This window comes from Chelonoidis abingdonii, chromosome 10 (assembly GCF_003597395.2).
Source record: "Chelonoidis abingdonii isolate Lonesome George chromosome 10, CheloAbing_2.0, whole genome shotgun sequence".
Classification (NCBI taxonomy): Eukaryota; Metazoa; Chordata; order Testudines; family Testudinidae; genus Chelonoidis; species Chelonoidis abingdonii.
Genome location: NC_133778.1, coordinates 14,707,805 through 14,731,323, shown reverse-complemented (window position 1 = coordinate 14,731,323; position 23,519 = coordinate 14,707,805). Strand labels below are relative to the sequence as shown.

General features: G+C 43.6%; 1 protein-coding gene across 3 annotated transcripts in view; it reads right to left on the bottom strand.

Annotated features, from left to right (window-relative positions):
* KANSL1L (KAT8 regulatory NSL complex subunit 1 like) overlaps positions 1-23,519 on the bottom strand; it is a 119,657-nt gene that overhangs the window by 20,722 nt on the left and 75,416 nt on the right. For all 3 annotated transcript variants that reach the window (XR_012656622.1, XM_075069952.1, XM_075069953.1), the window contains one exon: positions 3,281-3,443. Coding sequence is in view for 2 of the 3 variants with exons in the window: in XM_075069952.1 (XP_074926053.1) it covers positions 3,281-3,443 (163 nt within the window). In the remaining variant the exon portion in view is untranslated. The remainder of the gene's footprint in view (positions 1-3,280; positions 3,444-23,519) is intronic.

Here is a 23,519-nt window from a genome sequence, read left to right as displayed (position 1 = left end):
GACCTCTTATGCTTGGAATAAAGGAAGGTAAAGAGTCAAGGGAGGGAAGTTTGACAGCTGGGAAATTAAGAAGAAAAATGAGACTAATTTAAAGGCCAAAAGGGTGGACAATAATTTTCCAACATTTACATACCATCTTAATCTCACGTGTCTTGGAGATCTGCAAATACAAAAGTCTTTCTACAAGCAATTTTTGCTAACCAAAAAGAACAGCTTATTTCAGTAACTGGTACTGATCTAAGTAAGTTTTTTGTCACAGGATTAATGGGCACCTGCAAAAGTTTTTTTTTTTAAATTGGGCCTGTACATTTTCTGAATCTTTATGAAGTATAAAAATGCCAGAAAGGTTTGTTTTTTCCCTTAGAAATATACCTGATTTTTTTTGTACTTTAGAAATATTATGACTATCTTTCCTGCTTGCTTTTTTTTGTTGGGGGGGGGGGGCATAAGGGGAGATAAGTTGAGAGGATCACCTGGATGTCTTACAGACTGTGAATATGTACTCCCATACCATACTTAAAAGGATAGGGATATCTGCCCCAGTTTATTCACAGGCTCTGGGCACAATCAGCACATACCACATTCAGATTCTCCTTCAAGATTTGTTCCATGCAAGTCTGGAACTGCCAGTTGTCTAGTACCAATATACATGGATGTCCATATGTCTAAGGTATCTTGCAGCCACTGTCAAATACTTGGCAAATATACATGTTGCTGTAGATATGCTGGAGGGCAAGACTCCATACTACTAATGACCGTTACCTATCCAAAAGCAAATATATTTTGGTAAGCCAGTCCAACTGCATTATCTTATTTGGTTACCTACAAAATGGGAAAAAATGACAATCACCAACTTCTCCTTGTCTTCTGTTCTGTTAAACAACTTGTTTAATGGCTCCCATTCTTAAGAAGGAGCCACCTCTGCTCTGAACAGTGTCTTATGAGAGAGATCTCTGAAAAGGGATACATAAAACGACTTGGGAGGCAACACAGATGAGAATTAGGCCACATAGCCGAACTGTATAATCTCAAGCATGCAGTGCTCCATTGTATTTCCACTATATACTGCTAGGACATAAATCAAATGGTCCCCACAAGAAGGAGGGACAGGAAAGTAGACAAAATAAGCTCCTGGCAATACTTCAAATGTGAGGCCTGCCAGATACAGAGGGTGTACGGACAGCAGATACTGTAGCCTAGCCTCTGTTTAAGTGCTTTTCTTTATTCTGTCTCATGACTGATGAGGCTGAAATTTCTGGGAAAGAGAGCAGTAAGTCCCCAGAAGAAAGGTGTTGTCTTTGGTATCAGAATGAGTACAATGCAACATCCCTCTTTGTTCAGGCTGAGTAAGCCCCAGTGACCTTGTAGTAATCAAATGTCCTTCATTTTCTCTATTTGTATGCTGAACAGATCATCTTTAAAAAGGGAAGCTTTTCAGTTTGAGACAAATGTTCTTTAGGGAGCTGGTCTATCATTAGAAGCATCCACTCGAGAGGTCAGGAATACAGGAAGGGCCAGAGAGACTTTCAGAACCAAACACCAACAGAACTAAGACTTCCTAATACATTCCCCATGGCCATGATGGTGTCTTCTCATCTTTAAAAGAGTGGCGCAGAGTCCTCAAAAATATAAGATTCCTTAGCATTTTAATTTAATTCAATCTTATTCTTAAAATGGAAGAGAATGAGCCTAATTCTGGAAAGAATGGTCCTGGACTGAGGGCTCCGGGAGAGACCCAAGGAGCTCCCAGCCTCATGTTCAAGTTTCTGTGCTTGGGGAGCCCTCAGCACCAATGGAGTTTCTGCACTGTCCAGTTTCAGTCTAAAAGCAGCTTTCCTTTCAGCTGAAGAAGTCCCCAGGCCAAATTAAAGCAGGGGGTATATAAATGCATCTCCAGGAACATGAAGGGGGAAGTGCACACTCAAAGACCCACAGATAGATTGGGTGTAACCAGAGTCAAATCAGCCGTGACACTTGTAGTGCTAAGTCGGGGTCAAACACCTTTTTCTGCCCAACACTGCAGAAAGGCCAATAAAACATTCATTTTAAAGAAAGTCTCTGAACTCCTAGAAACATTAAAAAAAATTAAAAACTTAACTACAGAACCACCAGAAAAAAAAAACACTTGGGAAAAAAGCAAAACAAGTTAAGCTTTTTGGGCATGGAATGAAAGGCCTGTGACCAAAGCTAGCCATGTAAACAAAAGGAAATGAGATGGCTGGGACTGCACGGCCCTTTTTACAGCCTCAGCCCCAAACATTCACTGCCAAGACAAGGTGCTTGCGGTTTCAATAGGCTTTGTTTTCTTGAAGAGTCATGGATTTCTTTGGTGCCACAATGCATATTCTTCATATGGAAATATACAGAGGCAATTTCTGAAGTAACAAAGTTTCTAAGAGCATCATTACCTTGGCCACAATGCAGATATATAGTATTTTTTATTTCAATTCTCCTGGTTTAAGTGTTAAACATATATTTTAATGAGCAATGCAATTGAGTTAGGGTCCCTGTCAGAGCACACCAGTTTTGAATTTCCTGATTTTTTCACCACCAACTTAAAATGTTGCATTTACAATATTAGTATTTCATACATTTATCTTAAAGGGACATCACCACCTGAAACTTACTCAATTAAAAACAGTAAAAGTTAGTTTTAAGCTCTACACATGTCCCAGATCCCCCAATGTTTTTTTTTTTTGTTTTTTTTTTTTGCTTTTACAGTAATTTTTAAAAAGAAACACATCTCACCTGTCTCTGCATGAAAGACCTACATAACCAACAAGGTGAACTGGCCAGCTGTGCAAGAGATACAATTAAACACTAAATGCTATCAAGTATACAAAATAAATGAACTAAAACAAAGGAAAAATATTTTGCCTCTAGTTTTTTTCAGTTGTAGTTATCTTAATTGCTACATGCATCTATAGCAGATGCAATATTTTAGAGAGCAGGATGAAATTTTACGTTGACCATGTCCCTTTAAATCAGGGCCTCTCAAACTAGGGGGTTAATTTATAGAGGGAGGGGTCACACTCAGAGGCTTGCTATTTGAAAGGAGTCACCAGTACAAAAGTTTGAGAACCAATTATTTAAATTATACTAAGGGCATTTGTCAAGGCACCTTTTGGCAAGTAATAAGCAAGTGAGAAGTATTTCTTTTAAGAGGTTCATTCATAGCCAAAGCTTTAAATGTTTATAAAAACTAAGTCAGATCATAAATCTTAGGATTTTTATAATACAACTGGCTATTCTGTTGGGAATATGGAATTGGATGTCTTACCTGAAGGGAATGATAACACAGGATGAAGAGAGGAATCCACCTCTGGTATATGTTGTACTATTCTGGATGATGTACCATGCTCAGAACTGCTCCAAATGGAGGCTGGAGCCATGTAAGGCATCTGTGTATTATATGGAAACGAGGCATCTCTAGATAGCAAAGCCTGAAAGGATATTCACAGAAACGTCATCTGAAATGTTCATTTTCCCTTTATTCACTTTCTAAAACTGGGCCAAAGAAATAGATATTGTAATGAGAGTAACAACTCAATGCTATGTAAATCAGAAGTGATCTCACACAAACTTTGATTAGCATATAAGTGATAAATATCTACTGTCTGGAAAAGTGATTTTGGACTACGTATAGCATATCAGAATGAAAAATTAATTTGCTTCATTTGAAGCTAGTAAAGAACAGAGTAGCAGCATTTTATTTCCAAAGCAGTTTCCAAATCAGAAGGTAATTGTTCCCAACCAATACGAAAAATTTGGTACTCCCTATGAACAAGAAACAAAAAAGCCAGAGTTCCAGTTAATTTTCTAGTTAGGGACAACAAATGTGACCGGTACATACAAAGAAAATATTTTTGCCATTATAATACCAAACTAAACATCTTTTACTTAGCTTAAACAACCTGAATGTCTTGGTAACTGTACATCTCCATACATTATTGAACTCTTACACAGAAACCCAATTATGCACAAAGTTAACAACATTAAAAACTGACTTGAGCATGCCATATATTTACATAAAGTCTCACAGAGGAAAGCAAAGTCTTTGCCTCATAGAAACTACAATCTAAGACAGACAGCACGAACAAAAAAAACCCCAACACAATACATGGGAATAATTCAGGAAAGAGATGCAGTGGGGAGTAATGAGGACAATGTAGAAAGAATTTCTGAGAGGAGTGATCTGAAATAAGCTGAGAGGGAGCGGAGGTTTTGACAAACAAGAAGATAACTTATCCAAGTGTAGAGAACTGGATGATGGATGGTGAAAAACTATGTGCTGAAAGCAGGAAGAAATGAGAGCAAAAAGGGGTAAAATTATACTGAGCTTTGAAAGTAAGGATGAAGATCTTGAATCTGATAGGATGTCTCACAGGCTAACACACTGAAGGACTGGGAGCAGTGGCAGAGGAAGACAACTTAACTACAAGAGATGTCAAGGCTTCATAAAAACATTTCATATAAAAAACAGTACTGTTCATGTCATTTTCAGCATTAACAGATACTAAATCTGAAGTTTGTCTTCCTCTTCACTAGCTGAAAGCTTTCACACACTCTCCATTTTCAAGTTGTCCAAAATGGCTCTTAGCAATTTTAACATTCCAGACAATAAAGTCTGTCCTTCAGCAGAACCTTGCGTGAGAGGGAAGGGAGAGAAACAGGGACCATATGGACATTTCACAGCCTCCTGCAACAGCAGCTTATTTAAATAGGACTATTTCCCTTCTCCTGCATTATAACTTCACCTTAATAATCAATAGCAGTAATGGGCATATATGAATTCTTTGTTTTCTTAACAAGTATCTTTGTGATATGAAGGACAAATAAATAGCCTGACTTGGTTGACACAGATGTCAGATAACCAAATGAACAAAAAGGATACATTTGTAATTTTAACTTCCCTTTCTTCCTAGAGTCAGAAAGTAGCACTCCCTGTAAAAACTCCCTGCTTCCTGCCTTATGAAACGTCCCAACATGCATTCTGCTGATTACATCAACATTCTCATTCATCAGTGGTGGAGCATTAATTCTATCTATGGTCTAAAATAAATCCTTTCCCTTTCCCCCACCTCTAACAATGGTTCTTATAAGTGACTCCAATATTCTTATTTAAGGAGTAAAATAAAACTTTTGGAGACCACTCAGTATTAAACAGAAATGTTTTTCCTTTTCCCTCCCTAAACAGATTCCCTATTCCAGTATTGATCATAGGGACTTCTACACTAGTCATGTGCATGCCAGGGTTTTAGAGCAGAGGGGGATCTCCTGATTGCTTGAGATTACATTTTGCAGATTTGTTCAAAGGAGGCCACGGCAATATTTTTCCTAGTAAAATAGAATTTATTATTATAGCCAGGATCCTCCAGTCATGTGCATCCATGTTCAACTTTAAACATGAGCAGTCCCACTGACATCAGTGGGACTATTCATATGTTTAAAATTAAGCATGCACATTAAGTATTGGCAGGATTGGAGTTTTTGTTTGGATATTCCACAAATCTTACTAAGGGTGGTCCTTGAAGAAAGAAAAAGAAAAAATCCAAACAACAACAAAAGTTTAACACATTTCTGAACACCATAAACAAACTTGAATGGCTCACAGGAAACCACTCTGACTCTGATTTTTAAAACAAAAAGAAGTGACCTGCTCTATACTTACAGCTTATACCAGCACAGCTATATCAGTTGAGGTGTGAAAAAAACCACGCCTCCTAGTGACATAGCCATGTTGACAAAGCCCCCAGTGTAGAGGCAGCTGTGTGATAGAAAACTGCTTCTGTAGGCATAGCTAATGTCATTCAGGGAGGTAGTATTTCCACACTAGCAGAAAAACTCCCACTGAAGTATGTTACCTCTACTTTAGAGGGCTATGCCGACATAGCTATGCTAACATAGCCTCTCTAGCATAGTTATAGCCTGTATCTCCTTTAGAGGCTAGTACCTTTCTAAAAAGCCAATACAATCTCTCGGATATGTATTTTTCAAACTGCCTTATCAGCCTATTTACTTGAGAAAACTAAAGGACTCCAAGGAGAAATAAATCAAATCTTTCTGGTAAAGTACAAACCTTTCACTTGAAATCTATTTTTCTTTAATCATTAATCACGGGTCTACCAACGTGATATATGCCATCATGTGCCAGCAATGCCCCTCTGCCATGTACATTGGCCAAACCAGACAGTCTCTTCGCAAAAGAATAAATGGACACAAATCTGACATCAGGAATCATAACATTCAAAAACCAGTGGGAGAACACTTCAACCTCTCTAACCACTCAGTGACAGACTTGAAGGTGGCAGTTTTGCAACAAAAAAACCCTCAAAAACAGACTCCAAAGAGAGACTGCTGAACTCAAATTAATATGCAAATTAGACACAATTAACTCAGGCCTTAGAGACTGGGAATCATTGGGTCATTACACTAATTGAATCTATTTCCCTATGTTAAGCTCTCCTCACACCTTCTATGGGTCATCTTAATTATCACTTCAAAAATCCCCCCCCCCGCTGACGATAGCTCATCTCAATTGATTAGACTCTTCCTGTTGGTATGCATACTTCCATCTTTTCATGTTCTCTGTATGTATAAATATCTCCTGTCTGTGTGTTCCATTCTGTGCATCTGAAGAAGTTAGCTGTAGCTCACGAAAGCTCATGCTGAAATAAATTTGTTAGTCTCTAAGGTGCCACAAGTACTCTTGTTCTTTTTACAGATAAGGATGACATCTTTAAAATCGAGAGTTTCAGTCTTGACTTTGAATTTCCGGCTTTTAAATCATTTTGTTCCCCAACATTATTTAGGACATATTGTGAAGTTGGTTAAGTCTGCTTTTTCACCTGCTTTGAAGTACATACAGTGTAGTCAGAAATATTCATCAAATTCTAAATCTAGTTAAAAACAGTAATTAAATTTACAAGCAGTGGCTAAACGATTTTTAAGGTTTTGCTCATGTTCTCTGCAACAAGTCAACTAAAGAGACTCTATTCCCAAGTTAGCGTTCAGATCATTCAATATAATGGTACACAAACAAGGACGTAAAAAAAAAAACCCACAACCCTATATTAGCCAATTTGTGATTCAAGAGAAAATAATGATTAACACATGCAAAAGAAGAAAACTGTTAGGAAAAGATATTTTAATTTTCAAGCTCCTAAGAAGGTTACTACAAACAGTGAAGAGCTGAGAAGAATTTGACCTTGCACTGTTAGGAATGTCTGTTATTACAGCTGGTTGAAAAATTTCTGACAGATCAGTTTTCTGTTGGAAAAGGCTGATTTAACTAAAAACCAAAATGCATTGCAGGAACTTATTGATTCTGTGGAAATTTTTGATGAGAAATTACCTAAGTGGTTTGTTTCAAACTTTCAATACAGTTAAATGCTTCAATGATAAGGTTGAAAAAAAGCACTTCAACACTATCAAAACAAAACTTTTGAATAATGTTTCAATATTTCTGAAATAACTTGGGGGGGGATTTTTATTCAGTGGGAAATTTTGACTTTTCCGTTACAATTCAAGATAAAAGGAAATTACAAAAAAAAGTCAAAATTTCCCACACAATAAAAATTCTGAGTATTGACCAGCTCTATCCATTATCCCCACTGGATACAGCGCTCCAACAATTAAGTGGTTCATAAAAGCTTGAGACATTCCCTATACAGAATCTAAACAGCCTTAGCAGAGAGAGATCTACGGCAATCTTTTATAGAGAAAACATCTGTGGAAACTCAATTCCTTTATCAGCTTCTCCCCCAAAGAGCTTGCATTCTCTAAACTTATTCCACCCCGCCCTTTTTTTCCCCTTGAAAGTGCCTATAAAATCTGAGGTATAATGTCATTCCTAGTATAAATTTAATAACAAGAGTACATGATTGTGTTAATTATAAGGAGATACAGTGTATTTAGAAGGAACATACATTTTTTCTGTTCTTCGGAGTCTATGAAAATTAAAGATGATGCTTATGGAATGACAATGAAAATTATCAGAAGTTTATTTTGTTATTTTAAACTACAAGGGGAAAATACACCCAACGGAAAAGTTTATTCTCTAAACGTTACCCAGGAATTCTAATCTACTCATCCAGCAATTTATCTTCAGCACTGTTTGACTTTGCTGCAGAAGAAATCAGAAAGGGCAAGCAGAAACCATTCCCAAATTCAAAACACATCCTGATCCAAAAAGATTATTTGTAGCTTGTTAGTGTGATAAACTGATGATGAATCATTCAGCGATTACTGCCTTTGTTCTGGGAAGATTATTAACTGAACAGTGTTGCTTGAATGCCAGTTATATCAAGAAAGGGAAGAAAGCTTATTACAAGGAAGAGTAACATAAATTTAGTGCACAATCTTTTGCATTTCAAGTTTTTAATTTTGAAGTGAATACTAATCAGAATCAGTGTATGAAACAAAAACAAAAAACATCAAACAGTGAAATGTGTTGACTCTTGTACATTTCTGAGCAATCCTTGGAAGTGAGCCTAAATGTAATAAAATAGCATTGAGCTCTGCGGTTACAACCAATTGGCCAAAATTCAGCTCTCAGTTACACCAATGTAAATCTGGAGTGAATCCAATGAGTCAATAGAGTTACCTCAAATAAACTCCATATACTAGATAGCAGGTCTGCTTGAGATTATGCTTATGAGGAGCCTGGACACAGCTAAAAAGAAAAAGCTTCCTCAGAAATGCACTCCGAAATGAAAATCTACTTGAAAATCTAAAAGAAGAGGATGCCTACTCACTCCAGATATCCAGATTAAAGCCTGTACTTAAGCAATCAGTAACCAGCTAGAATTCTGATATGGAATTGACAAATTATCCTGTTGTGAAGATGTCACATTTCAAAATGGAATGCTAGCAGCCCCAATTAAGCACCAAACAAATTGCAAATAATTGTTTTTCTTTTTTTTTTTTGAGGAGTGATTTGTGCATTCATTTGGGCAGAGTTTAAGCGGACTTTTTGGTGAATTATCATTGATTTGGTCATTATACAGTTTTGCTTTAATAATAGAGCCTAATGTCACAATCAGACCATTTGTCTGTCTGCTGGCCTCTCCTCCAAGTGGAGTTCCTCTTTATTTCATGAATGACAGAAGTTCACATAGGATAAATACACAAGCTTTTCATTTTGTATGAGTTACTGAATGTTTAATCTAACAAACTAAACTCGCTGCTGTTTCTAAACTGTAAGTATTCTGATTTTATTATTACAAGTCAACTCTAGCTCTCTGAAACTATGCACTACATGTATGGTGACACATTTGTCAGCTGAAGACCTAAAACATTTTACCTCCAGCTATTACAAAAGACGAGACTGGGGAAAACCAGTGTAACTGGCCAGACATGGAGAAAAGTGTTTGGAATACTCCTTTATATGAATATTAGCTCAGTGCTTGCCATGTATGCATACCACTATCTATACAACGTGTTAGAATGCCACTAATATACCCAGAGACAATAATACACACTACATTATTAGTAAGAAATAAAATCTGGGATGGATTTTCCTGTCTTGTCCCACAATGTCAAATCCATAGAGCCTTCCTATAACATTGCCTGCAAGACTATATATACTCAGGCTACTAACTGAGGAGTTTATCAAACACCCAACTTGGGTATTTTCAATATCTCTCTTCTGTGCCTCACTGGAAGGCCACACAAAATCATGTAACTAGTTCTTTTACAGTAAAGAGACTAATAATTAAAAACAATTCTCAGTCTCTGGATAGCACTGAAATGTATGGACCCATAAACTCAAACTATCTTAGACAGATTGTAAATGCTGGAGACAGAGGTCTTCTGTTTATTTACATCACAGGTAGACTACAGCCAATGGCAGTGCAAGCCATCCTAAAAGGGTGAGAGGGAATCAGTCTGTCTATGGCCTCTTTACTGAAACTACCAATAAGGATACCAACTGGAATGGTGGGTTTTGTGATACAGACAAGTTTGACAAGGACCTGGACTGAGATTATCAGATGATAACCACTTACACTTATAAACCAACCTGTCCAAATTCAAATTTCTGGTCTAAGGTCATAAAAGGTTCTGTAACTGTTACCATTTTCGTGGGCCATCTATTCCCTCAGAGATACAACCTCGGCCAGATAATAATACACTGACAGTTAGAGAGATTGTCCTACTATTGAATGGGAGTTGTGTGTTTTGCCTGAAACACTGACCTTTTGTTTTTAATTGAAAAAAAAAATCAGTTCAAAATGGACATTTTGTGCTTCAGAGAATCCTGTGGCACCTTATAGACTAACAGACGTTTTGGAGCGTGAGCTTTCGTGGGTGAATACCCACTTCGTCAGACGCAGGTTTTGTGCTTCATCACTGATCAGTTAAACAAGACACAGGAAAAACTTTTGTAATTGTGTTGACACATTTTGAAAAAATTCTATCAGGAAGAAATTAAAGGAGAGAATTTATGGTCAAGAAAATATTGGAAGGAAATAGTACAATAAATTCTTTGCTGCAGGAATCTGAAAAGGACCACGCCAGATCCTTATTGCTGAGAAATCTTCCCTGGATTGATTGGCTGGCCAACACAGCTATGTCCACAAAAGTTTGCTTTAGATGGATTTACTGCTATCCGGAAAAATCACATAGTGTTCCAATGCTAACGCTATTTTCCCATTAGATAACACACAAACCCACTGGGGCTACAAGGTTATAGATTTCTTCTTTCTGAATAGTATTTTTATTGTTAAAACTAATAACTTGGGTTTTTTGTTCCAAACTTTGTCAGCTACTACTTGTATTTTCAGAATGGTGATCGTATTCTCCAGGGAATATACTGTTCCCCAGCAGACTAATCAAGAAGAAAGATTTTACATTTCTGCAAAGGTGCTAAGCACTTTTGTAGAAATAGAATTGATCCTCTATTTCAGTGGTTCTCAAATGTGGGTTGGGACCCTAAAGTGGATCGCAGCCCCATTTTAATGTGGTTGCCAGGGCTGGCATTAAACTTGCTGGGGCCCAGGGCCGAAGCCCAAGCCCACCGCCCCGGGGGTGAAGCTGAAGCTTGAGCTCTACTGCCTGGGGCCGAAGCCCAAGCCCTGTTGTCATCCAGGGCTGAAGCCCTTAGCCCTGGGTGACACGGCTCAGGTTACAGGCCCCCTGCCTGGGGCTGAAGCTGTTGAGCTTCAGCACCCCCGGCCCGGGGCGAAGAGGCTCAGGCTTCGGTCCCCACTCCTGGGATCGTGCAGTAATTTTTGTTGTCAGAAGGGGGTTGCGGTCCAATGAAGTTTGAGAACCCCTGATCTACTTGAAACAAGTTTGCAGGAGAGTTGGCAACACAACAGCATTCCTTATATTCACAGCCTTTCATAGACCGGCTGTGCCAAGAAGCTATACGCAGACAACTGGTGCAGTCAACATCTGGGGATACCAGGACAAAAGATCAACAGAATACTTTCAGTGCAATTAAAGGAGGAAAATTACTTCATTATATGGAAGACAGCTCTGGAAGAACATGTTGGACTGTTTTACTGCCCTAAAGAAAGATTACTTTTAAACATGTATAGGCTGAATAAACTAATGAGAGAAAGCAGGTAATTGCAATAATAATTCACAAAGAAATCTACAGGAGTATCTTGTACCACTTGTACCACATGTAAGTGAGTGGCAATATGGCTAATATGGTACAGATTTTCCTGGAAGACATTCAAATACAGTCTTCAAAACACCTTACAAATATTTACATATAATTTCTCTCTCTCTTTTCCACTCCTCCACCTACTCCCTTCAAGCAAAATGGGGTGGAACCCTCAAGATGCATGTATTAGCCTAAATAACTGCATATTCATACTGTATTAACTCTTGCCTTCCTCCCAACCCCTCCCTGCACTGCTGTCAATTCCTGTTTTTGTCTGAACTTTAACAGAAAGCTCTCCCTGTATTATAATAATTAATAACAACAATCTGTATTACAGTAGTGCAACCACCACCAGCTAAGATCAGGGAGTATTATAAAACTCCCTGCCCTAAAAAGCTTAAAACCTAAATTAAAACCAGAGCAGATGTCCAATCTTTACTTGTTTAAGATGGTTGCGTGTGTATGTCACTTAAAAATAACAAGTACTGTAATAACCATATAACAGTACTGCCAACCCTAAGCTTTCAAAAATCATGAGTTGAGACCCAGAAAATCTTGAGATATTTAAAAAAATAAAATAAAAATTGGGTTCTTTTTGTTTGCCTTCTGTTTTCTGAGACTTTAGGGTACATACTCACTTCATGCTTTTGGATTTTTTTTTTCAGCAACCATGAGATCTGGAAACTTTTTAAAAAATTAAATCTGGGATTCTTATGTAATCACTTGACTCCAGCTGTTGGGGCTTTAGACACAGCATATCACAAGATACAAATGGCAGGAGTTGACAACACTGCTATGATGTAATTTTTACTCCACATGCCTATTCCCACTGTCTGAGAAAAATATTCATATTCTTACTGACATCTAAAGGTAACTCACCTTTAGTACATTATTTGTAATTTTGACTCAGTCCAGACAACCAAATTTGTCCAGTTTAACCACTAGATGGAGACATAACATAGAGAAATTTTAAAACAAGGAGAAATTAGTACTTCTCACCCTTACAATGAAAAGCCAAGCATGGTTTCAAAAGGGAACCTAGTAGGGAATATTCACTGCCGTTTACCTTGTATAGTGATTAATAACAGTTTAAAGGGCATCTGACAAAGTGGGTATTCACCCACGAAAGCTCATGTTCCAAAACGTCTGTTAGTATATAAGATGCCACAGGATTCTCTGCTGCTTTTAGTGTAAAGGGAGTGTGAAGTAGTTATAAAACACCACTAATTCAGATGTAAATAACCAAACGATGCAAAACACCAGATAAGAAGAAAAGCTCTGTGTAAGCTGGAAAGCTTCTCTCTCTCAGCAGCAGAAGCTAGTCCAATAAAAGATATTACCTCACCCACTTTGTGTCTCTAATTAGGCGCACAGACATTTAATAGTGTGAAGAGATTAAACATAAAAACCCAAATAACAAGAATTGTGGGTTTACCTGGGACGTTATGTGAAAAGCTACCAAAATCAAATGTCAAGGCAAGAACAATTACGTTTCTACATTACTATTAGTCACACACACTACAGCAGACAGCAAAGATAAAATTCTAAGAAAAACACTAGAACATATATCAGTCAAAACCAGTAACAAAATGGCAACAAGGGGAGCAACTGAAAATGCTACTAGAAGAATGAAAACGTTTTATTATTTGGCCAAACTGAGACTAGAATTTAAAAGCTTGTGCTTTTTTGCCCACAAAGTAAACACTCCTTTGGAGAAGTTTAGTTTTGTTAAGTTGCAGTCCTCTCACCCCATTGCTTTGAGGAACTTTTAAGTAAGGGGACTGCATGCTATCACAATCATGAAGTGGGGTCAGACCACAAGAAACAACCACTGGATGGCTTAAAACAAGATGCAAGAACAAGTGGGTGACATAAGCAGCAGGAGAAGAAGGAGAATGATGTTTATAGTGACAAGATCCTACGGCTGAATGGGTTAGCTAGTGCACAATTTGATATCAATGTAGTTTAAATTTGTGTGTTTTGTTTAATTAAAATTTCTACCTCTGCCAAGTTTAAAAAAGTAAATAAAAAAAAAAATCAAGCCTCTTCTCAAAGTTTCCAGGGTTATTTTTAATTCTGCTTTTGCATATAATTGGAAACATATTTACATTTAAACCTTTTCCTATTACCAGATTGGCTTTTTAAATTATATTTATTATTTTAAAAACTTAAAATACCAAGCAATACAAACTCCTCCCTGGTTGAAACCTCTCTCTTGTGCACTCTCCACAATTCCATAACTCCATTCTCCTCACAATTGTTAAACATTTTTGTAGCTCTCAACACCACTGTGGGCAAAGTAAGTTATCAGCACCATTCAGTGGATGTAGAAACGTAGAATCATAGAACTGGAAGGGACCTCGAGAGGTCATCTAGTCCACTCCCCTGCATTCAAGGCTGAACTAAGTATTATCTAGACCATCCCTGACAGGTGTTTGTCTAACCCACTCTTAAAAATCCCCGATTGAGATTCCACAGCCTCCCAAGGCAATTTATTCCAGTGCTTAACCACTCTGACAGTTAGGAAGTTTTTCCTAATGTCCAACCTAAACCGTCCTTGCTGCAGTTTAAGCCCATTGCTTCTTGTCCTAGCCTCAGAGGTTAAGAACAACAATTTTTCTCCCTCCTCCTTGTAATGACCTTTTATGTACTTGAAAACTGTTTTATATATAAAAACACACACAGTTTATAACTTGCCAATTTTGTCAAAGCAAACGAGGGGCAAAGTCACAGTTAGAATTCAGGCGCTCTTGAGCTTCCAGACTAAGGCCTGGTCTACACTACGCGTTTAAATCGATTTAAAGAGCGTTAAATCGATTTAACGCTGTACCCGTCCACACTACAACGCCCTTTATATCGATATAAAGGGCTCTTTAAATCTCGATTTTCTGTACTCCACCCCGACGAAGAAAGTAGCGCTAAATTCGATATTAACAATTCGGAGTATGGTTATGTGGACGGAAATCGACGTTATTGGCCTCCGGGCGGTATCCACAGTGCACCACTGACCGCTCTGGTTAGCAATCTGAACTCGGATGCAGCGGGCAGGGTAAAACAGGAAAAGCCCACGAACTTTTGAATGACATTTCCTGCTTGCCCAGCGTGGAGCTCTGATCAGCACGGGTCAATGCAGTCTCAAATCCAAAAAGAGCTTCAGCATGCATGGACCGTATGGGAGATACTAGACCTGATCGCTGTATGGGGAGACAAATCTGTTGTATCAGAGCTCTGTTACAGAAACACGAAATGCCAAAGCGTTTGAAAAAAAAACTCCAGGATACACAGCGCTGCGTGACAAGCGTAACGCGGAAGCCAGAGACTCAAATGGACGCTCATGGAGGGAGGGAGGGGGTACTGAGGACTCCAGCTATCCCACAGTCCCCGCAGTCTCTGAAAGTATTTGCATTCTTGGCTGAGTTCCCAACTGTCTTGTAGGTTCAACACAGTGTCTGGCTGTGGTCCAGGGAAAAGACGGTTACTCACCTTTGTAACTGTTGTTCTTCGAGATGTGTTGCTTCTATCCATTCCGTTAGGTGTGTGCGCACCGCGTGCACATTCGTCGGAGATTTTTACCCTAGCAAACACTCGGTGGTCGCAGAGGGCGCCCCCTGGAGTGGCGCGCTATGGTGCCGATATATACCCCTGCCGACCTCAGCCGCCTTCAGTTCCTTCTTAGCCGGCTACTCCGACAGTGGGGAGGAGGGGCGGTGTGGAATGGATATGAGCAACACATCTCGAAGAATCAACAGTTACAAGTGATGTAACCGTCTTTTCTTCTTCGAGTGCTTGCTATTTCCATTCCAGTTAGTGATCCCCAGCCTTATGTAGGCAGGGGTCGGAGTGAAATATGACAGAATGCAAACTGCTGAAGCCAAGGCTGCAAAGTTCCCGTTGCTGATCTCTCTCTTTTCATAATGCGAAGCAAGGGATGGACCGAGGACCATGGAGCTGCGCGATAGATCTCGTGGGTAGGTACACGAGTTAGTAAGGCGGCAGATGAAGCCTGAGCCCTGGTAGAACGCATGGTGATGTGGCTTGGGGAAATGTGAGCAAATCATAACAAGTGCGGGTGCACGGCAGCACCCAAGATGAGATCCTCTGAGAGGAAACAAGTAGGTCTTTTCTTCGGCCAGCTACTGCGACCGAGAGTTGGGGCGAGTTACAAAACGGTTTTGTCCGCTCGACATAAATGCGAGCGCTCCACAGACGTCCAGGGAGTGCAACTGTTGTCCCATCGCGTTGAGTGTGGTGAACATGAAAGGCCGAAACCACCTTAGGGAGGAAAGCCAGGTGTGGTTCTAACTGCACCTGGTTTTTGTGAACAGAATGTATGGCAGAACCACCATAAGAGCCCTGAGCTCGAAGACTCGTCTGGCCGACGTAACGGCTACTAGGAAAGCTGTCTTCCAAGACAGGTATAACAGCGAGCAGGTCGCTAACGGGTCGAATGGAAGAGACATAAGTCTGGTTAGACCCAGGTTGAGGTCCCAGGTTGGGGCTGGGCGGCGTACCTAAGGGTGTATGCGCTGCAAGCCCTGGAGGAACCTCGAAACCATAGAGTATGAGAACACAGAACGACCACCTTAGCCTGGAAGGAAGGTAGAGATGGCTGCCAAGTGTACCCTTGGCGATGACACCGCTAGGCCCTGCTGTTGCAGTGCAGAGGGTAGTCCAAAATAGAGGGGATCGAGACCCAGCAGGAGTAAGATTGAGCGTGTCGCACCTGTAGGAGAAACGCTTCCACCTGGCCAGGTACGTTGACCAGGTGGAAGGCTTCCTGCTATCGTGATAGTCACGTAGCGGTCACACCATGAGGTGAAGAGACTGCATCCGGGCGGCGAAGTCTGCCGCAGTCCTGAGGTATGAGGTCTGGGTGGAGTGGCAGGGTAATTGGGTGGCTATTGACAGGCCGAGCAACGTGGCGTATCAGCGCTGCCTCGACGACGCTGGAGTGAACATGATGATGCACGCCCTGCCCTGCGAAGTCTGAGCAGGACCCAATGAGCGGGGGAACGGTGGGAAGGCATAAAGGCGTTGGCCCTTCCACGGCATGAGGACAGCGTCCGAGATCGGTCCCGGAGAGAGACCTTGCGAGGAGCAGAACCTCGGTCATTCCGTGTTCTCGTGGTAAGCGAACAGGCCCATATGTGGGAAAAATCCCCACTGCTGGCAACAGAATGCATGACATCAGGCAGGGCGAGCACTCATGAGACAGGAAAGACCTGCTGAGTCAAAGCACCGAGGAGAAAAGATGCTACCAGATTTTTCGAGTGGGCTATGCAAAGGTCCCAGAGACGGATGGCCTCCTGACAAAAGGAGGAGGACCATGTCCCTCCCAGGTTGTTTATGTAGGACATGGCCGTTGTGCTGGCTGTAAACACTGAGACGCCACTGCCTCGCAGCTGCTGCTGGAACCCCTTTACTGAGGTGAGCACCTGAGTCGAGAGATGACGTATCCGTCGTCAGGGACAGTGAGGGCTGTGGCGGATAGAGCGGCATCCCTACCCACACCAGGGAGGGAGTTAGCCACAGTGTAGGGAGCCTAGGGTGCTCGAGGGAATGGTGACTATCGTGACCATTGGGCCCTGTCCCGGCGGTACGCCGATTTGAGCCAAACTTGGAGAAGACAGAGGTAGAGCGTAGCGTGTTTGGTTACAAACTAGCAGGCAGCCATGGAACCCGGGAGACCCAGACAAGGGCGAGCCAAGGTCGTCGGGAAAGTTTGCAGACCTCGGATGATCGTGCCATCGCCTGAAACCGTGGCTGTGGTAAGCGGATCCGGCTAGCTCGGAGTCCAGGATAGCCCCTAGGAAGTCTAACCTCTGCGTGGGAAACCAGAGTGGATGTTTCCATAGTGATCATCAGGCCTAGACATGTGAATAGGTCCCTGACGATGCCCACACGCCGAGTGACTTGCGTCGTGGAGTATCCTCAGATAAGCCAATCGTCCAGATGCAGAAAATGCACATCCAAGGTCGGCGGAGGTGGGTGGCGACTACGGCCACACACTAGGTTTAATGCCTGCGGGGCTGTAGAAAGGCCAAACAGCAGGACCGTAAAATGGAAGTACCGATGGTTGGCTAGAAAGTGGAGGTATCTCCTGTGCGGATGGGAGATGGCAATGTGAAAGTACGCGTCTTTCATATCGAGGTGGCATACAGTCTCCAGGATCTAAGGACAGGATAATGGTTCCCAGGGATACCATGTGGAACTTCAACCTTATCATAAACTGGTTGAGTCCTCGTAGGTCTAGGATAGGTCTGAGACCTCCATACAAGTCGGGATTACGGAATAAGGGAAGTAAAGTGCCCCGTTCATCCATCAGCGTGTGCACCTCGTGTAAGAGGAATTGCGCCCGAGAGGAGTCCCTGAAGAGGGACAGGGTTGGAACAAAGTGGAGGTGGTACTCACACTCCACCATGTGTAGGAACAGCGAACTGAAGTTAACTGGGACCATGCCAAGAGGCAGTAGGAGTGGGATCCCGCTTGTAACCAGTATGCAGCCCTCGGGCGCACCTTTGAAAGTTCTATCTGTGGCTAGGCACAGAGTGTGGCCGTGTGGCTGGGGACGGAAAGGCCTGCAGTGGGTCGTCGGCGTACGCGCACGCCCAGAGAGAGCGCATTAGGACCCTGTTGCCCTTCAGGCTTTGCAGCCTGGGGTTGATTTCCCCGCAAAGAGGCCTTTACCAACAAATGGTAAGTCGTGACAGGCCGGAAGTTTGAAACCTGAAGCCAGGAGATGCTCCTCATGGTAACGAGGCCTGGAGAGAAGCTCTGGCCGCCTTTCTCTTCCTCCAAGAGGGCAGTGAACTCTTGGCGGGAAACTTGATGGAGAAGCTCCATAACTTTATCCACCGTAATTCAGGTGTTATGATTATAGGGGCTAAGCAGGGCTTATTGATTGCCACGCAGGGCTATAAGGCCCTTGCAGAATGCACCTTGCGGCCGAGTAGGGTCATTCGCCTAGCCCCCTTCGATTTCGGGGCTGGCGCCTGTTGGCCATGCCGTTCCCTTTTCTCAACCAACTGAATGACTAGTGAGCAGGGAGGAGGATGGACAGACAAGTAGTTGTACCCTCCATAGAGCATCGGCATTCGCCTGGATGGTCCGAATAAACAGGTCGGCCCCTCTAGTGGGGCAACCGCCGATAGAATGTGCACTACCGGGTCCCTACCTCCGGGACTCCTGCCCTGAGGTCCACATTGAGTGCTACCTTCCATAGGAGGTCCTGATGGGCTCTCAAGTTGTTGGTAGGCACAACTGAATGCGCGGTCCTGAGCATAAGAGCTGTCCGCGTGTGGAAGACACTGATGCGCGCACCGGATGGCCATGGAGGTGCTGAAACCATGGGCAGAGTCTGACTCTACCAGACCTTGCCCAACTCGGCACCTGGGACCGGTACCCAGGCCGGTACCGGAAGGCGCAGTGGTACCTGAAACGAGATCCGGACCGAGACCAGAGCGGTGCCGGGAGGTCGAACGAGATCTCGAGGTTGGGAGCGGCTGCGGAGCCACAGTGCCCATAGCGGTGCTGGGAGCCAGAACGGTGCCAAGATTATCGGTCGGTGAACGGGGACACCGACCTGTGCGGCGAGTGCGACCGGTGCCGAGGAGAACAGCATCGGGATTGTAAGAGGCGTCGGGAGTGGGAGCGCCGACGGGACGTGGAGCGTCTGCAGGACCGTGATCATGAACGGTGCCACTCTGCTGCGCTGACAGAGGATGGTCGTATCAAGTGGTTTGCCAAGAGACTGATATTACCCACACCGATGGTGCCGGGGGTTCAGGCAGAAAAAACTCTGTCAGGGCAATGAGATCCCTCGCCGTTGGAAATGTCTCCGCGTGGAGGGAACAGTAAGCTCGACCACAGTGCGTACCGGGGAGCTGTCAGGCACCGGATTCGATGGCCCTTGTGGGACCGGGATCGACGGTGCTGACGTCGCCAGTGCCTCAGCAGGTGTCGGTGCCGGGCGATCCGGCTTAGACAGGCTCTCTGTCTGCGGTGCTGTTCGCATGGGAAGAAGAGGCAGGGAGCTCGACCACGGTGTGCGCGGGGAGCAGGCAGGCACTGGATTCGACGGCCCTTATGGGACCGGGAATCGACGGTGCCGACGTTGTTGGTGCCGTGGCAGGTGTTCGGAGCCAGGGCAATCCAACTTAGATGAGCTCCCTGGCTGCGTGCCGTTGGCACAAGAAGCAGCAGGAGCAGGAGGCTCAACCAAGGCGCGTGCCGGGGAGCGGCCAGGCACTGGATTCGACGACCCTTGCGGGACCGGGATCGACGGTGCTGCGGCACCCCCGTGTCGGTGCCGCGGCAGGTGTTGGTGCCGGTGATCCGACTTAGACGAGCTCACTGGCTGCGGTGCAGTTGGCACGGAAGCAGCAGGAGCAGGAGGCTCAACCACGGCGAATGCCGGGGAGCAGGCAGACACTGGAATCAACGGCCCGGCGGGACCGGAATCAACAGTGCCGGTGTCCTCAGTGTCTCTGAAGGTGTTGGTGCCAGGCGATCCGACTGAAATGAGCTCTCTGGCTGCGGTGCAGTTGGCACAGAAGCAGCAGGAGCCGGGAGCTCAACCACGGCGCGTGCCGGGGAGCTGTCAGGCACTGGCAGGAAGAGTCGTGGCTTCCGCAACCTCAGAGAGAGGGAGCGGTGCCGAGTCCGACTTCGGTGCCAGTAATGGCCGTGAGCCAGAGGGTCCGGTGCCGAGGAGGCGCTTCTGTCCGCCAAGTAGCCAGCGCTCGGTGCAGAAGGCGGAGGGGAAATGTAAAAGTGCCGCTCCGTTTTTTCTCGGCTTAAACGCCTGCAAATGGGCACTTAGCTGTGAAATGCAGTCCCCCCGAGGCATCGTAAACAGGAGTCGTGTGGATCTCCTGTCAAGCAACGGTCCTGAGGTGTCCAAGCACAGTCTAAAGAACCGGTGAGCCGGGCATGGGCTCCGCACTGGTTGCGGGGAAGGGGCTACTCCCGAACCCTGCTAACTATTATAAACTAACTATGCTAGTAAAGAAAAAAACGCATAAGTATATGCAAAATAAAGGAAATAAAAGAACACAAGAACTACGAGTAGCTAGGGAACGCGGAGGTCAGCTAAGCTGCGCTCCACTGTTCCAACGACCGACACGGGCGGTAAGAAGGAACTGAAGGGCGGCTGGGTCGGCAGGGGTATATATCCGGCACCATATAGCGGCGCCACTCCAGGGGTGCCCTGCCGACCCACCAAGTGTTGCTAGGGTAAAAATCTTCCGACGAACGTGCACGCGGCGCAGCACACACCTAACTGGAATGGATATGAGCAAGCACTCGAAGAACAGCTTCAGTTTCTTTCCCTCCCCCACCACATGAAGAAAAGGGAAAGCAATCATCTCCTTGACTACTTTCAATGTCACCCCCTATGTGTACTGAATGCGCTGGTTAGAACGCGAATGCTACAGCAGTGAAGAGCAGTATCTGCTCCTCTCCCTCTCCCTCCCTGGTGGTAGACGGTGCTGTAGGACTGCCCACATCTCTGAGAACCCATGCCTGATAATTGCTCAATATCATGAGGGAATGATTCCTGGTTACTCCCAGTAGAGAGGACAGAACAGCTAATAAGCATCTTCATCATAGCAAGTGGGGGCTTCAGCCCCACCCTCCCTTTCCAGTGTAAAGAAAAGATTCCGTACTGCCTGGACTGTCATAGCCCCGGGAGCTGCCTCCAAGTCTCTGTTTCTTTTTCCTGCATTCTTTTATAACTTCATGACACAAATGTGGGGAGGGACACTGCCACGGTAGCTCAGGAAGGTGGGGGAGGAGAAGAAGCAAAGGTGCGGTTGTTGCAGGGGGCACCCCCATGTGTATACTGACATGGAGCAGCTGTGCTCTCTGATACACTGGTTCTCTAATACACTTGCCTCTTATTCTACGGCAGGACGGACTCTATTTTTAGAAACCATGAAAGGAGGGATTGACTCAAGTCCCAAGTGAGTCAATGCCAATTTTGCTTTTCAAAAAAATTTCAGCCAGGGGCACTCATGATAGCAGCGACAGTAAACAGAGAGGGAGAGATAACCGTCATCTCATTGCCAGTTTTACTCCGGCAGTAGACGGTACAAGAACGACCGGTAACCGTCTCTGCTATCATTGCAAAAGCAAGTGAATGCTGCCCCCCCCCTCCCCCCCCCCCCCCCCCCCCCCCTGTTGTAGCGCTGGAGTATCGTGCCTCTCTCTCCGCGGCATCCAGTACACATACGGTGCCGGAAAAACAAAAAAAGCTGAACGGGCTCCATGGTTGCCGTGCTATGGCGTCTGCCAGGGCATCTCCAGGGAAAACGGCGCGAAAGGGATGTGCTGATGTTTCCCCTCCGGAGGAAGAATGAGTGACGACATTTACCCCAGAACCCCCCGCCGACAATTAAGATTCAACGCCTGAATTCCAAGGGGCTGGGGAGACTGCGGGAACTATGGGATAGCTACGGAAGTAACTACCCAATGCAACACTTCAGAAATCGACGTTAGCCTCGGAGCATGGACGCACAACGCCGAATTACTGTGCCTAGTGTGGCCGCATGAAATCGAAATTATAATATCAGTTTTATAAAACCGATTTTAGCAAATTCGATTTTATCCCGTAGTGTAGACGTGGCCTAACAAACCAAACAGCAGAATCTCAGAGTTACGAACACCTCGGGAATGGAGGTTGTTCATAACTCTGAACAAAACATTATGGTTGTTCTTTTAAAAGTTTACACCTGAACACTGACGCAATACAACTTTGAAACTTTACTATGCAGGAAAAAAATGCTGTTTTAGCCAACTTAATTTAAATGAAACAAATACAGAAACAGTTTGCTTACCCTTGTCAATTTTTTTTTTTTTAAACTTTCCTCTTTTTATCTTAGTTTACATTTAACAAAGTACTATACTATACAGGGTTTTGTTTGTTTGTTTGTTTTGTGTTTTGTTTGTTTCTGTTGCTGCGCTGCCTGATTGTATACTTCCAGTTCCAAATGAGGTGTCTGGTTGACCGGTCAGTTCATAACTCTGAGGTTCTACTGTACTTCCTGTGTCTCTGATGTACTAAAATATACTAGCCTGGATCCTACAGTTCAATCATTATTCAAAAATCATCTTGATGAACTGCACAAATGCATTACAATCATAGCTTCTATTTTGAAAGATGGTTTGTTAGAAGTGGCTTATGTACTGACTCCTGAGGTTAAGAAATGGCCTAATTTTCTAATACTCTAAGGTCTTTTGAACAATGAAATAAAAATAGAATTAATACTCTTCCAGAGACAAACCCTATCTTGCTTCAGTGCCTAACAGATGCTCAAAAAACTTATTTGTTCAGGTCTGGAATCACAGAAGAGTGTTCAAGAGAGTCCATTTAGGAATCAAGAGAAAAACATATTGCAGAGAAGAGACACCGTTCCTCTCACCTACACGTCAGTAGTGGTATTCAGTCATGCTGAACAGGCAAAGCCTGGCCCAAAGGGATGAACAGGCTTCTGAGGATATTAGTAGTCAGCAAATGGTTATAATAGAGCCAGATGACCCATGTCCTATTATATTTGTTATCCCTTCTCCCCCAACCTCCAATAGCCTCACCCATCTGTTATGCCTGATCTTTCAAACTGTACAGATTTTTGTGGCAGGGACTGTCATTTACTATGGCCTGGTCTACACTACGCGTTTAAACTGAATTTAGCAGCGTTAAACTGATTTAACCCTGCACCCGCCCACACAACGAGGCCCTTTATATCGATATAAAGGGCTCTTTAAACCGATTTCTGTACTCCTCCCCGATGAGAGGAGTAGCACCGAAATCAGTATTGCCATGTCAGATTAGGGTTGGTGTGGCCGCAAATCGACGGTATTGGCCTCCGGGCGGTATCCCACAGTGCACCATTGTGACCGCTCTGGA